Source organism: Mizuhopecten yessoensis, unplaced genomic scaffold, assembly GCF_002113885.1.
Source record: "Mizuhopecten yessoensis strain PY_sf001 unplaced genomic scaffold, ASM211388v2 scaffold4359, whole genome shotgun sequence".
Classification (NCBI taxonomy): domain Eukaryota; kingdom Metazoa; phylum Mollusca; class Bivalvia; order Pectinida; family Pectinidae; genus Mizuhopecten; species Mizuhopecten yessoensis.
Window position 1 is genome coordinate 991,836 of NW_018405506.1, and position 16,849 is coordinate 1,008,684.

Here is a 16,849-nt window from a genome sequence, read left to right on the forward strand (position 1 = left end):
CGACATACTGTCCGCTATGTCAAAAGAAGCAGAGACAAACCTAGCAGTATACAGGTGTACAGGATGGAAAGTAAAAGTGGATGATCAGCCAGCATACGATATACCATTTGGCAGTAGAGCTGGTTACCTTTTGGAGTTGCACTAATGTTTCTCCTTCATCAGAATCTATATCCAACTCAGAATCAGAACGCTCCATTCTCAGACTGCCTGGCTAGTCAATACTAGCGCACACATTATATGACTCTGTGCAGATACAGGGTGTCCGGCTAACACACCAGTTCTCTAGACAGTGGCCAGATCAGGCCTATAACGTGGAGATTGTGTAACAGTCCCTGTACCTTACCACAATTGTACAATTGTCTGACTTAACTTAACAACCCAACATTATAAATACATGCCTGAGCAATTACGAACATACAATTTGATCTCAATAATAAACATGAAAGAAGGATGTGTTGTATCCCTGTCCGGCCTGACTAGTGTGTATACAGAAGGCTATATAGCAAGGGCTTCCCCACATCATTAGCACTTTCAGGCATTTCAAACTTTTAAACAATGCAGGCAACAAGTTGGCATGGTTACAATGATGTAAAAACTGCTGAAGGTCATGTATATTATGTCTGTGTGTGTGTCATTTTCATAGCACACATATAATATGTCTGTGTGTTGACATACAAACTGGTGTCTGACTTATATTTATCTGATATTTATTGATATATAAACTGGAGTGTTATAATAGTCTGGATGTCATTACCTGTCTACTGTAGTTTGGGTGCCTTGTCTAACAGACTTGCATGTGGCTATAGTCTAATGTTACTACATACATATTTTATATCAGTGTGCTTACATTCTGATGTAATTATAAAACATTGTTTCAGGCTGTAAATCTGAAAGCTGTTCCCTCCTGTTTGATTTTTTGCTATCTTCCCTATTAAATTAGAAGGCAAATTCAACACAAGGCAAACTCCTGGTATATATATATAGTAACTAAACAGAATTGTATCAGACTATAAGTGGGTCAATACAACATTGGCTGAATTTGTTTTAAAGTTCACAAGGCAAAATAGAAATTGGCAGGGAAGAACTATTATGGTTTATGTACACTTCTGCAAGTCTATGTCAAACAGCCAAGTCCTACATACATTTCAATCAACTGGAACCAAGTACATATCTCATATTATATAGTACTTTCATAATATGGTGATTTTTTTCTTATCACTGCTCTCACACAATCCAGTACTGTTCATGTATCACACAGTAATGTTCTCATATCACACAGAACTGTTCTCATATCACACATAAATGTTCTCACATCAAACAGAACTGTTCTCATCTCACGCAGTACTGTTCTCGTATCATACAGTACTGTTCTCAAATAACACAGTACTGTTCTCACATAACACAGTACTGTTCTACAGTACTGTTCTCACTTCACACAGTACTGTTCTCAAATAACACAGTACTGTTCTCACAAAACACAGTACTGTTCTCACATAACACAGTACTGTTCTACAGTACTGTTCTCACTTCACACAGTACTGTTCTCAAATAACACAGTACTGTTCTCACAAAACACAGTACTGTTCTCACATAACACAGTACTGTTCTACAGTACTGTTCTCACTTCACACAGTACTGTTCTCAAATAACACAGTACTGTTCTCACAAAACACAGTACTGTTCTCACATCACACAGTACTGTTCTCAAATCACACAGTAATGTTCTCAAATCACACAGTACTGTTTCTCACATCACACAATACTGCTCTCACATCACAAAGTTACTGTTCTCATATCATGCATGACTGCTCTCACATCACACAGTACTGTTCTCACATAACACAGTAACTGTTCTCACATCACACATGACTGCTCTCACATCACACAGTACTGTTCTCACATCACACATTACTGCTCTCACAACACACAGTAAGTATATTACATCACACAGTAGTTCTCACATCACATAGTACTGTTCTCATATCATGCACGACTGCTCTCACACCACACAGTACTGTTCTCACATCACACTGGACTGTTCTCACATCACTCAGTACTGTTCTCATATCACACATGACTAATCTCACAACTTACAATACTGTATAACTTCACTAAGTTCTGCTTTTACATGACACAGTACTGTTCTCACATTACACAGTACTGTTCTCACATCACACAGTACTGTCCTCACATCACACATGACTGCTCTCACAACACACAGTACTATTCTCGCATCACATAATTACTGTTCTCACATCACACATAACTGTCTTCACATATCACATATGACTGCTCTCACAACACACAGTACTGTTCTCACATCACACAGTACTGTTTTCCCATCAGACAGTACTGTTTTCCCATCAGACAGTACTGTTCTCACATCACACAGTACTGTTTTCCCATCACACAGTACTGTTTCTCACATCACACAATACTGCTCTCACATCACAAAGTTACAGTTCTCATATCACATATGACTGCTCTCACATCATACAGTACCTTTCTCACATCATACAGTACTGTTCTCATATCACGCATGACTGCTCTCACACCACACAGTAAGTATATTACATCACACAGTAGCTCTCACATCACATAGTACTGTTCTCACATCACTCAGTACTGTTCTCATATCACACATGACTAATCTCACAACTTACAATACTGTATAACTTCACTAAGTTCTGCTTTTACATGACACAGTACTGTTCTCACATTACACAGTACTGTTCTCACATCACACAGTACTGTCCTCACATCACACATGACTGCTCTCACAACACACAGTACTATTCTCGCATCACATAATTACTATTCTCACATCACACATAACTGTCTTCACATATCACATATGACTGCTCTCACAACACACAGTACTGTTCTCACATCACACAGTACTGTTCTCAAATCACACAGTACTGTTTTCCCATCAGACAGTACTGTTTTCACAACACACATGACTGCTCTGATAGTACACTACAGTTCTAGCAATACCTAGTAATATACTGTCAATATACATTTCTTTTAACATTGTTAAATTAAATCTGCAATGAGTGTATTCAACCTAGAAAACATTCTAATGAATAAACAAGGATATACAGAAATCTGCCATGTAATATTTTATGTGACCTTTGACCTAACTATTATCTGATTTATAGTAGTTCGTTATTGCCTTTGCCTTCCATTGAAGATCTTTAAATGCAGTCAAGTTTAACATCCATGTTGATTTCCCTTAGAAGCAATCAGGACACTTTAGGCATGTTTGTTGTGTATACATCAAACCGGATGTAAGGGATTGCATTTAACACGAACATATGGTTTCATCAATAGTTATACAATGTTCACAAAAACATACAGACAGAAATCAGACATGGCCTTCATAGTCCTGTTATGAAAGATTTGAGAGATTATAATACTGATCACTTTACCTGGTTGTATCGCCTCTGTCGATGCCGGAGTTTGACGGGGGACACCATGTCCTCTCGCTCACTTGACGTTCCCGAGATCTCCTCACTCTCACCATCAGATGTGATCCGAAGGTTTTCATGAACTATTCCTATAATATACAAGAATATAAATTTATTTTCTCAGTATACTGAACCTTGAATCAAAATCACATCACGCGTCATAACAGGTTTTTCATTTAGAACTGCAGGCAGCAGGCCAAAATGATTGGTTCAGTTCCGATGCTGGCCAGTTCAAAAAAAAAATCATGTATATATCTCATACGTAATATTAGAAAAGATGGCTGGTTAGAAATGTCATTTGATCGGAATGAGTGTTCAAATACAAGTTACAGAAAATCCTGCATATTATTTACTTTTCATCTATGCAGGATTGGACATCCAATTTGCTGTTTAGATATTTTTTACATCTGTACATGTGCCAGTAGTCATGTAGACATTCTCACATAACCAGGTGATTAATATGTACGCAGATGTTAAAAGAAGTTCTCCCATCAAAAGAAAAATTGTTTACACAGTTTTAATGTAAATGAATCAGGCCTGCCAGAATAACCATGGTTACCAGTATACAACATATGTATGTAACCATGGGAAGAATAACAACTTCACAAAAGAGTGAAAATTACATGCTAATAATATGTGTCCTGTTTGTAAGCCATTTCAATGTATCAACTGCATGAATAAAGTTAATATAACATATTGTTAATCATATACATGTAGATAAATAAATGCAACTTTCTAATTATATATACATGTCTAATCATTTCAGAATACTGTATGGAAGGGTCTTTTTCATGGGGTCTTTTTTCTTATAACATAATAAATTCTGGTCTCCTTTTATGTTCTTTTATCAAAATACAAAGAAATACTTTAATTCTGAAAATTGCCAAGAATAGCAAAGATATTAGGTAAATTATTCACATTTCTGTTATATATGTTGTACAGATGACTTAAATGGTGAACTGATGACAAAACATATGGTTTTATAAACATTTCACATCATCAACAGTGTTTTTTTCTACTTGAATTTTACAACAGCCTGTTTCTACATCATTTGGGAAAATATATTTTTATTGAAACTGGAAAGATATCCCTCGTTGTTTTTCTTTTTCATTTATGAAAATTTAGCATGTTTTGTTAGGGGAAACAGTTTTTATTCGGTTGAAGCATTTTAGCTAGATCTATAGGCATGTTTACTTATTTGTGTTTAATTTAGAAATAGTGTTTTGGAGTTTTCTTAAGTAACCTAAATCAAGACATTACAACACATATGAGACACCATGGTTACCATTGATTTAAGGTAAACAAAGTGGCTCCTTGGGAGGTTACTCGCCTCACATACATGTAGAGACGCTATATATAGTCACTGACACAAACACAATCAACAAACATCCAGTTGTGTTAACATAACAGTTATACAGTATCACCAATCATCTCTTTACTGTCGGGCTACCGTTATGTTATTCACGAGGTCTGTAAATTACCTGGGAGCAATTAGTCCCATCTACGACAGTTTTACAGTCTCTTTAATTATGTGTAACATGCATTGTAAAATTGGACATGTTGCAAAATATACTGATCAGAATTTGAATATATACAATGTACTATATTTCATGTGAGTATTCCGAATTTTCTTCATTCCGTAATGTTGACTAACCAATTAACCCTATCACACTTGTGTGTGTGGGCTATAATATGCACAAACAGTTGTTGAATTGCATGAGTGTTACACAATGTGATGGGGATGTGCCCGCAATATTTGCAGCATGTGTACCAATATTTTTCGTACATTTTACATGAGCGATCGCCAAACAAAATATTCCCAGGTACAACCCCTTCATTATAGATTATCTGTATGTTCTCAAGGTACAACCTCATCACTCTAGTTACCTGTGTATTCCAAGGTACTACCTCATCACTCTAGTTACCTGTGTATTCCAAGGTCCTACCTCATCACTCTAGTTACCTGTGTATTCCAAGGTACTATCTCATCACTCTAGTTACCTGTATGTTCTCAAGGTACTACCTCATCATTCTAGTTACCTGTGTATTCCAAGGTACTACCTCATCACTGTAGGTTACCTGTGTATTCCAAGGTACTACCTCAATACTATAGGTTATCTGTGTATTCCAAGGTACTACCTCATCACTCTAGTTACCTGTATGTTCTCAAGGCACAACCTCATCACTCTAGTTACCTGTATGTTCTCAAGGTACTACCTCATATCTATAGGTTACCTGTAAGTTCTCTAGGTACTACCTCATCACTGTAGGTTACCTGTGTATTCCAAGGTACTACCTCATCACTCTAGTTACCTGAATGTTCTCAAGGTACTACCTCATGACTATAGGTTACCTGTAAGTTCTCAAGGTACTACCTCATCACTGTAGGTTACCTGTGTATTCCAAGGTACTACCTCATCACTATAGGTTACCTGTAAGTCTCAAGGTACAACCTCATCACTCTAGTTACCTGTGTATTCCAAGGTACTACCTCATCACTGTAGTTACCTGTATGTTCTCAAGGTACAACCTCATCACTCTAGTTACCTGTATGTTCTCACTCTAGTTACCTGTATGTTCTCAAGGTACAACCTCATCATTCTAGTTACCTGTATGTTCTCAAGGTACTACCTCATCACTCTAGTTACCTGTATGTTCTCAAGGTACTACCTTATCACTCTAGTTACCTGTATGTTCTCAAGGTACTACCTCATCACTATTGGTTATCTGTAAGTTCTCAAGGTACTACCTCATCACTCTAGTTACCTGTGTATTCCAAGGTACTACCTCATCACTCTAGTTACCTGTTAGTTCTCAAGGTACTACCTCATCACTCTAGTTACCTGTAAGTTCTCAAGGTACTACCTTATCACTCTAGTTACCTGTGTAATCTAAGGTACAACCTCATCACTCAAGATTACCTGGGTATTCCATTAAAGGTACAACCTCATCACTCTAGTTACCTGTGTAATCTAAGGTACAACCTCATTACTCTAGTTACCTGTGTAATCTAAGGTTCAACCTCATCACTCTAGGTTACCTGTGTAATCTAAGGAACAACCTCATCACTCTAGTTACCTGGGTAATCTAAGGTACAACCTCATCACTCTAGGTTACCTGTGTAATCTAAGGTAGAACCTCATCACTCTAGTTACCTGTGCCTGGAAGTCTAAAGGTACAACCTCATCACTCTAGTTCCCTGTGTAATCTAAGGTACAACCTCATTACTCTAGTTACCTGTGTAATCTAAGTTACAACCTCATCACTCAAGATTACCAGGGTATTCCATTAAAGGTACAACCTCATCCCTCTAGTTACCTGTGTAATCTAAGGTTCAACCTCATCACTCTAGGTTACCTGTGTAATCTAAGGTACAACCTCATTACTCTAGTTACCTGTGTAATCTAAGTTACAACCTCATCACTCAAGATTACCTGGGTATTACATTAAAGGTACAACCTCATCACTCTAGATACCTGTGTATTCCAAGGTACAACCTCATCACTCTAGTTACCTGTGCCTGGAAGTCTAAAGGTACAACCTCATCACTCTAGATACCTGTGTATTCCAAGGTACAACCTCATCACTCTAGTTGCCTGTGTAATCTAAGGTACAACCTCATCACTCTAGGTTACCTGTGTAATCTAAGGAACAACCTCATCACTCTAGTTACCTGGGTAATCTAAGGTACAACCTCATCACTCAAGATTACGTACTACCTCATCACTCTAGTTACCTGTTAGTTCTCAAGGTACTACCTCATCACTCTAGTTCCCTGTATATTCACAAGGTTCAACCTCATCACTCTATATTTACCTGTATATACTCCCAAGGTTCAACCACAATACTCTAGTTACCTGTATATACTCCCAAGGATCAACCTCATCACTCTAGTTACCTGTGTTATCTAAGGTACAACCTCATCACTCTAGATACCTGTGTATTCCAAGGTACAACCTCATCACTCTAGTTTCCTGTGTAATCTAAGGTACAACCTCATCCCTCTAGTTACCTGTATATTCCCAAGGTTCAATCTTATCACTCTACATTATAGTTACCTGTAATTTCCCAGGTTCAATCTCATCACTCTAGTTGTACCTGTATACAACTGTTAGTTCTCAAGGTACTACCTCATCACTCTAGTTCCCTGTATATACTCACAAGGTTCAACCTCATCACTCTATAGATACCTGTATATACTCCCAAGGTTCATCCTTATCACTTTATAGTTTCCTGTATATTCCGTAGGTTCAACCTCATCACTCTAGTTACTTGTATATACTCCCAAGGTTCAACCTTATCACTCTACATTATAGTTACCTGTAATTTCCCAGGTTCAATCTCATCACTCTAGTTGTACCTGTATACAACCTCATCACTCTAATTTCACGTATATTCTGTACAACCTCATCACTCTAGTTACCTGTATAATCTAAGGTACAACCTCATCACTCTAGATACCTGTGTATTCCAAGGTACAACCTCATCACTCTAGTTTCCTGTGTAATCTAAGGTACAACCTCATTACTCTAGTTACCTGTGTAATCTAAGTTACAACCTCATCACTCAAGATTACCTGGGTATTCCATTAAAGGTACAACCTCATCCCTCTAGTTACCTGTATATTCCCAAGGTTCAATCTTATCACTCTACATTATAGTTACCTGTAATTTCCCAGGTTCAATCTCATCACTCTAGTTGTACCTGTATACAACCTCATCACTCTAATTTCACGTATATTCTGTACAACCACACCACTCTAGTTACCTGTATATACTCACACGGTTCAACCTCATCACTCTAGTTACCATATATACTCCCAAGGTACAACCTTATCACTCTATAGTTGCCTGTATATACTCCCAAGGTTCAACATCATCACTCTATAGTTACCTGTATATACTCCCAAGGGTCAACCTCATCACTCTATAGTTACCTGTATATCCTCCCCAGGTTCAACCTCATCACTCTAGTTACTTGTATATACTCCCAAGGTTCAACCTCACCCCTCTATAGTTACCTGTATATACTCCCAAGGATCAACCTCATCACTCTAGTTACCTGTGTAATCTAAGGTTCAACCTCATCACTCTAGGTTACCTGTGTAATCTAAGGTACAACCTCATCTCTCAAGATTACCTGGGTATTCCATTAAAGGAACAACCTCATCACTCTAGTTACCTGTATGTTCTCAAGGTACAACCTCATCACTCTAGTTTCCTGTGTAATCTAAGGTACAACCTCATCAATCTAGGTTACCTGTGTAATCTAAGGTATAACCTCATCACTCTAGTTACCTGTATAAACTCCCAAGGTTCAACCTCATCTCTCTAGTTACCTTATATACGCCCAATGTACAACCTTATCACTCTATAGTTACCTGTATATAATCCCAAGGTTCACCCACGCTACTCTAGTTACCTGTATATACTCCCTATTCTAAGGTACAATCTCATCACTTTTGGTTACCTGTATATTCCCAAGGTTCAACCTTATCACTCTACATTATAGTTACCTGTAATTTCCCAGGTTCAATCTCATCACTCTAGTTGTACCTGTATACAACCTCATCACTCTAATTTCACGTATATTCTGTACAACCACACCACTCTAGTTACCTGTAAGGTACTACCTCATCACTCTAGTTGCCTGTATGTTCTCAAGGTACTACCTCATCACTCTAGTTCCCTGTATATTCACAAGGTTCAACCTCATCACTCTATATTTACCTGTATATACTCCCAAGGTTCAACATCATCACTCTATAGTTACCTGTATAAACTCCCAAGGTTCAACCTCATCACTCTACTTACCTGTATATACTCCCAAGGTTCACCCACACCACTCTAGTTACCTGTATATACTCCCAAGGTTCAACCACACTACTCTAGTTACCTGTATATAATCCCAAGGTTCAACCACACTACTCTAGTTACCTGTATATACTCCCAAGGTTCAACCTCATCACTCTATAGTTACCTATATATACTCCCAAGGTTCAACCACACCACCCTAGTTACCTGTATATACTCCCAAGGTTCAACCTCATCACTCTATAGTTACCTGTATATACTCCCAAGGTTCAACCACACCACCCTAGTTACCTGTATATACTCCCAAGGTTCAACCTCATCACTCTAGTTTTCTGTATATACTCCCAAGGGTCAACCTCATCACTCTATAGCACCTGTATATACTCCCAAGGTGCAACCTCATCACTCTAGATACCTGTATATACTCCCGTATATTCTGTACAACCTCATCACTCTAGTTTTCTGTATATACTCCCAAGGTTAAACCACATCACTCTACATTGTAGTTACCTGTAATTTCCCAGGTTCAACCTCATCACCCTAGTTACCTGTACATACTCCCAAGGTTCAACCACATCACTCTAGTTACCTGTATATACTCCCAAGGTTCAACCTCATCACTCTATAGTACCTGTATATACTCCCAAGGTTCAACCACATCACTCTACATTGTAGTTACCTGTAATTTCCCAGGTTCAACCTCATCACTCTTGGTTACCTGTTTATTCCCAAGGTTTAAAGACTATAACAGAATGATTTACCTAGCCGTGTGCTGGATGGAATGGTTGAGCACCTCTCCTCTGATCTACTATTTCTTGCAGCATCACAATTACTACAACCGTTTATGCTGTCAGGCCTGTCTGAGCCTACTCCATCCTTTGTCCACAGGTTACGAAGACGATTGATAAAAGATAGAGACTGACTGATTCCCTTCCTTTTCTCCAGTGTTTGCAATTTGATGACTTTCCTTGGAGGTAAACCTCTTCTGCCAGTGTTATTCAGACTGAACAAAGACATGACTCTGAGCAATTAAAATTAAATCACGCGACAGACCCAACAAGGTCTGTTATGTGCTTATATAAGTTATATGTCACAACATATAAAACATTTTTCTACCCCAAATGGATCTCTCAATCGACACACAGCTCTATGCCCGCCTTATAGTTTCCACTTCCTTCCATATAGGAAATGCATCAAGTCATATATATAAACATTGTCCATGGTATTGTGTCTACCAGGTCCAGTCAAGTACACCAGGTCATATATATACACTTTCCTGGTGAATGTATGGTCCAGTGAAGTGCATCAAGTTCCTGTTCCAGTTAATGTTGTACTGATACAACACATGGCTAGTGTGTACTTTCAGTTATCACTCCGCTCAATAAGCTGTCCAGGGGGATTAGCTCAGGTCATGGCGTGGTCAATAATTAGCGACAAATAGCCAGGTCGTTATCACAGACAGAGTAAGACTGTGACGGTCCAGCAGACTGAGGCAAATGATGAACACACTCTAATCCTATGGCATCAATAATCACCGCCCACAATGATCCCACAGGGTGTCATCAACATTAATTGAATATTTCAATCTCAATATTGTTAGCGATACGTAACCTCTAACAGCATTATATAATTACCACCTATAGACACATGCACATGACTGTAGGAGTCCTTCTTGTCTCCCAGGTTGAACAATGTAATGTTTCCTGTGGCTGACTCCAGCTTTGTAATTAAACAAGATGATCAGAGATGCAGAAGTGATTGGGCTCTAGGTTGATTTAGATCCTGATCTTAGAATCCAGAATATTTTTTGTCCATGCCTCAGAATCCAGAGTACACTTAATGTCCGGCCTCAGAATCAAGGATATGCTTTATGTCCATGCATAAGAATCCAGCATAAGAGTACACCTTATGTCCAGCATCAGAATCCAGAATATTTTATGTCCAGCCTCAGAATCAAGGATATACTTTATGTCCAGCCTCAGAATCCAGAATATTTTTTATGTCCAGCCTCAGTATCCAAATACTTCATATCCATGCTTCAGAATCCAAAATATTCAGATCTAGGTATTAAAACCTAGGGTCTAGTTCTAATGATTCCAGTGTACTTTATTAAGTACTATCTAGTTAACACACTTGGTAATACTGTTTTAGCTATCACAATGATGTCAAGTCTGAGACAGACTAAGTACGTACTGCCTGATCACCTACAGTCACTGATGTTTACACATTTACAAACGGACTCCAAGCTAAACAGCCAAAACTACCATTTAACCTGCAGTCATTGCTTGGACTGGACATGATACTGTAACATGAGGAGAGGATTTGGACAGGGTTGCCTTAGTGTGAGAAGTAAACATGAAGCCTATCCTGTTACATGTGTAAGTGTATGAGTCTCTGACCTCATTCACCTCTCCCCTCCAACCTCAGGATCAGCCTGTCTTATCTCTCCACTCTGAAAACTTCCCAGAGACTCCCTCTGAAGTTGGCAGTACTGGGTCTGGCAGTGAAGATCTGACAACAGGTACATGTAGACTGACACCCCTCCAGGGGTACTTAAACACTAAAAACAGATGGTTCTCAGTCTTAAAACCGAGGGGTACCTGAAAGACTGACACTCCCCCCTTACCTACACAGACAGATTGTGCTGACTCTCCTTAGCCACCCCTTCCCCACACAGACAGACGGTGCTTACTCCCCTTTAAGTCACCCCTTCCCTATAGCTACCTTCACTGACAGACAGTGCATGTTCATTGATGATGATCACATAGATAAATGAGAGTACCAAAAATTGATCACAAAACCATCATTTCTTTTCATTCCTTGAAACTTAAGAGGATGACTTTTTAAGTTTTATATAAAAATGATAATGAAAGAGTTCTTACAAATGTAATTAGCACCTGAGCCTCCAGTCAGATATTTATAGAGCACTCTGACATCACTGATTTTTGTAAATCCCAAACCTGGAACAGATCACAGCTTGAATTTTGCAATATCTTACCCTTCAAGTGACTAAATCTTTACTGGCATCTCAACATTTTATAATGATCTTCGGAAATTGTACGAGTACAAGTATTTCTATAATCAGTTGTATTTTACATCCAATAATTAGCAATGTTCATTTATGGCCAAGCCAGGTTTTGGTGGTGGAGGATAACCAGAGTACCCAGAGAAAAATCTGAGGCCAGTTGTGAATACCCCACATAGACCTTGAACCTGTGACTCAGTGGTGGAGCCATCAGATGCCTTGACCACTCGGCCACCTCAGCTCCTGTAGAGTCTAACTTAATTCTTATTGTATGAATTGGCACAGTCTTTGCATGCATTACTGTTTCTGCTCCTGTAGAGTCTAACTTAATTCTTATTGTATGAATTGGCAGTCTTTGCATGCATTATTTTTTCTATGTCAACAAATAGCTCATCTTTAGTATGTCTTATGATGATGCCTAACAGACTAGGCATTCTCAGGCTACATCATTGAAAAAAGTGAACTGTTGTCATGTGTGAAGATTTAAGATTATTTTTGAGAAGAGTTATCCATTTTCAGTAATGATCTTATCCATGTCCTCCTTCCTTAACTAGCATGACATAAGATGGAGCTCATACACTGTCACGAATCAGTATCACATGACTACCATTGCATGGTGTTCCCCCAGTCAGTGGTACCTAGAATACATCATATGGTATTTTGTCATCTCTCCCCCCTCCCATCAACACTCAGTGATAAACACTCTAACATTGTATCATGCTCACTTCCCTCAATACTCAGTAGTAACATACACTGACTAGTTGTGTTATACCTCTCCCCATCCTCCCCAAGTACAAGACTGATGTGAAATGAAGTTATTGCGCACCCTCCCCCAAAACCACTCAGTAGTGGTATACACAGACTGTGCGAAATGGTGCCCCCCCCCCCACCCCCCCAAAAAAAAAAGTACTTAGTTGTACACAGACTGCTGTTATCCCCCCAAACTACTCAGCTGCTAACGGAACTGAATTGGGCCGATCTGGTCGGCAACCAGGTAGCTCAATTGGTAGAGCGTCTGTCTAGAGTTAGGAGGGTCCCAGGCTCAAACCCTGGTCTGGCCGTGCATTTTGCTACTACGGTTCCATTGGTGCTTGTGACCAACCCTTGTTTCAAACATTTGGTGTATGCTTGGCAAGGGGATACCTGAACCTGGGTTTTAAATAGTTATGTCTTCGTGGGTTAAGACTTATAAAAAAGAAGGAGGAATGTAGCAGAACTGGACTTGGGTCAATCATTAGCCACCTGCAGGTTGCTCAATTTGTAGGGTATCCGTCTAGAGTTCAGAGTGTCCCGGGTTTCGAACCCCAGTCTGGCCATGCATTTTTCCTCTCTTGTTACAGTACCTAGCTATATAGACTTAAAGTAACCCCCACAACGTAATGGTACATTTTTGGTTTATACTCCCTCACCACTCAGTAGTATCAAGACTAAAATTGTATGGTGGTCATGCACCCCCCTCACAATTTAACTCAGTGACCAGTACTTAGACTAAAATTATATAATATTCAGAAGTCTTCCCTTCAACACCTATTTTGTTTCCAACAGCTACATTGAACAACATGCAGTATGTGTCTTGTGTTCGGGAACAATCTAGTTCTTTAGTGTAAGTATGCTCTACCCATATATCAGTCTGACAGGGTTCCTGCAACAATTCTAAATTCATGTGTGAGTTTGCCAGAGATGGTTTGCACTGTCCTGGATTAATCCATTCATTCCTTGAACTGGGTTTGGCAAGGAGTAGTTACACACACCAGGTGCTCTGTAACTACCTCATCTGATAAGGCTGGGGGCTCCAGCTCTCATTCATGTTTCCACTAGGCCTACAGCTGATCACTGGCTTGGGGGAATCTAGGCCACAAGGTAATCTGTTATGAAATGTAATACCTCTCCCCCACACCACCATCACACACTGGCAGAATCACAGGGTGGTACAGCTCTGCTAGTGATCTCATGATCATGACAAAGAGGTACAGTCAAAAGCACAGGGTGGTACAGCCCCACTAGTGATCTAATGACAAAGACCTACTAAGTCAGAATCACAGGGTGGTACAGCCCTGCTAGTGATTTCATGACAAAGAGGTACAGTCAAAATCACAGGGTTTTACAGCTCTGCTAGTGAGCTCATGACAAAGAGGTACAGTCAAAAGCACAGGGTGGTACAGCCCCACTAGTGATCTAATGACAAAGAGGTGAAGTCAGAATCATAGGGTGGTACTAGTACAGGCCTGAAAGTGATTTCATGACAAAGAGGTACAGTCAGAATCACAGGATGGTACAGCCCTGAAAGTGATTTCATGACAAAGAGGTACAATCAGAATCACAGGGTGGTACAGCCCCACTAGTGATCTAATGACAAAGACCTACTAAGTCAGAATCACAGGGTGGTACAGCCCTGCTAGTGATTTCATGATCATGACAAAGAGGTACAGTCAGAATCACAGGGTGGAACAGCCCTGCCGTGGTAGTAGGGCTGTAACGATATCTCGATACTACAATACATATCGGTATACATAACCACGATACGATACCCTTAGTATCATGATACCTTAAATTACTAACTATGACAAGTTATCACCCCTGCGCGCTCTCTAAACCATACTAACAAATGTAAAACATGGCTGAGAGGAAACTAACGGCACCCTCTGTCACATTCAAGTCACCCGTATGGCGTCATTTTGGATTTCCTTCTGAGACAGTTGATGGAAAAGAAGTCATGAACAAACAATTAGCGGGTTGCAACGAACCTTTCTATACATCTCAAACGGCATCATCACGATGTAAACTTACCGGAGACCACACACTGCAGACGAAAAACTGGCGACGAATCGGGTTCGACACAGGAATCAAAACAATTAAAGATAAGTGACAGTGTTTTGTATTTCTTATGATATTATTATATGTATCGAGATAGGTATCGTATCGTGGGTCCTGTATTGAGATACGTATCGTACCGTGGGGAAAAGTATCGTTACAGCCCTACGTGCTATAGTGATCTCGTGACAAAGATGTACTTAGTCAAAATCACAGGGTGGTACACCCGTGCAAGTGTTTTCATGACAAAGACATACAAAATCAGAATCACAGGATGGTATAGCCATGCTAGTGATCTCATGACAAAGAGGTATGAATTAATATAAGTCAGACTTACAGGATGGGACAGCCCCACTAGTGATCTCATCACAAAGAGGTACAGTCAGAATCAAAGGGTGGTACAGACATGCGAGTGATATAATGACAAAGACATACAAATTCAAAACACAGAGCGGTACAGCTCCATTAGTGATCACAAGACTAAGACATACAAAGTCAGAAACACAGGGTGGTACAGCTCCACTAGTGATTACAAGACTAAGACATAACACATCTGTGACTGCAGGCCCAGACCATTGTCAGACTAACTTAACAATGGATCATTGATCACTATGTGAGACCAGCATACATATACATGTATATTTCAGAACAGTTTTGGTTTGGTTTGTTTGTATTTTACGTCCTATTAACAGCTATGGTCATTTAAAGACTTGCCAGGTTTTGGTGGTGGAGTTAAGACGGAGTTCCCTGAGAAAACCCACCAACCTACAGTCAGTACCTGGTGACTGACCCATGTACCGGTAGGTCTCAAACTTGTGACCCAGTGGTGGAGGACTGGTGGTAGCAGATCTAGAATGCCAGACACCTTAACCACTGGACCACCGCAGTCCCTTATAGATGAACAACTACAATGATTGACTTTGAAGGAGGAACAAAGTGTGGACAATTTTCAAGTGGTTTTTTTTAAACTGTTTTGGTTCCTACTTGAATGTACATAATATTGCTCATAATCCATACACATTGTAAACATAATGTCTATAGAGATCCTGACAAAATTTTGTCGCCATCATGTGCCGATACATTATGAGAAATTGTGTTGTACAAGGTATGGGTACATCTAAACCTTTAAATAATTAAATGCATTTTGTTTTTTCAGGTCTTATCATAGCAAACTTAATATCTGTTCCATGTCAAATCAACATTGAATAAGCACTGATGTGAAAAAGTACAGAAGTCATACCTGCTCCATTTTCCTTGACTTCATTTGTGTCATCTACAGTCAGCTCAGCAAAGCTCTCATCCAAACCCCCCCTGTCCCCACGGAAAGTCAAGGACAGGCGACGCTTCAGCCTCTTGATCATATTGCGTACGTCAGAACGAGGCCCTGGAGTGGGGGTGGACGCCGGGTGTGCCGGTCTAGTGGAGGTGGCGAACAGGTGGAATGGAGGGGTGGACACACATCGGTGGGGCGAGGTCTGCAATAACAAATGATAATGTAGGAACAAAAAATGGACAGAACACACACAACATTAGTATACAAATCAGAAAAACTATGCTTGAATACGAAAACATATTGTTTTCTCTAAAAAGGAAGATGCAACTCATATATATATTGTATGCTTCTGTATAAGCAATACAATACATGAGTTTTAATTTTTTGAAGCCCTTTGTTACATGATTATGTATTACCCGGTAATATATAGCAAGGCATGTATCGTAAAAGATACAAA

The 16,849-nt window shown here is 39.5% G+C and overlaps 1 protein-coding gene across 5 annotated transcripts in view; it reads right to left on the reverse strand.

The window, feature by feature from the left end:
* Positions 1-16,849, reverse strand: part of LOC110448834 (cyclin-dependent kinase 17-like) — a 49,009-nt gene that overhangs the window by 16,488 nt on the left and 15,672 nt on the right. For 3 of the 5 annotated variants that reach the window (XM_021495289.1, XM_021495291.1, XM_021495292.1), the window contains exons 2-3: positions 16,360-16,594; positions 3,432-3,559 (exon numbers count right to left, since the gene is read on the reverse strand). In XM_021495289.1, coding sequence (XP_021350964.1) covers positions 3,432-3,559; positions 16,360-16,594 — 363 coding nt within the window. Of the gene's footprint in view, positions 1-127; positions 501-3,431; positions 3,560-10,044; positions 10,843-16,359; positions 16,595-16,849 lie in introns of those variants that run through there. The other 2 variants (XM_021495290.1, XM_021495293.1) reach the window with 2 other exon arrangements.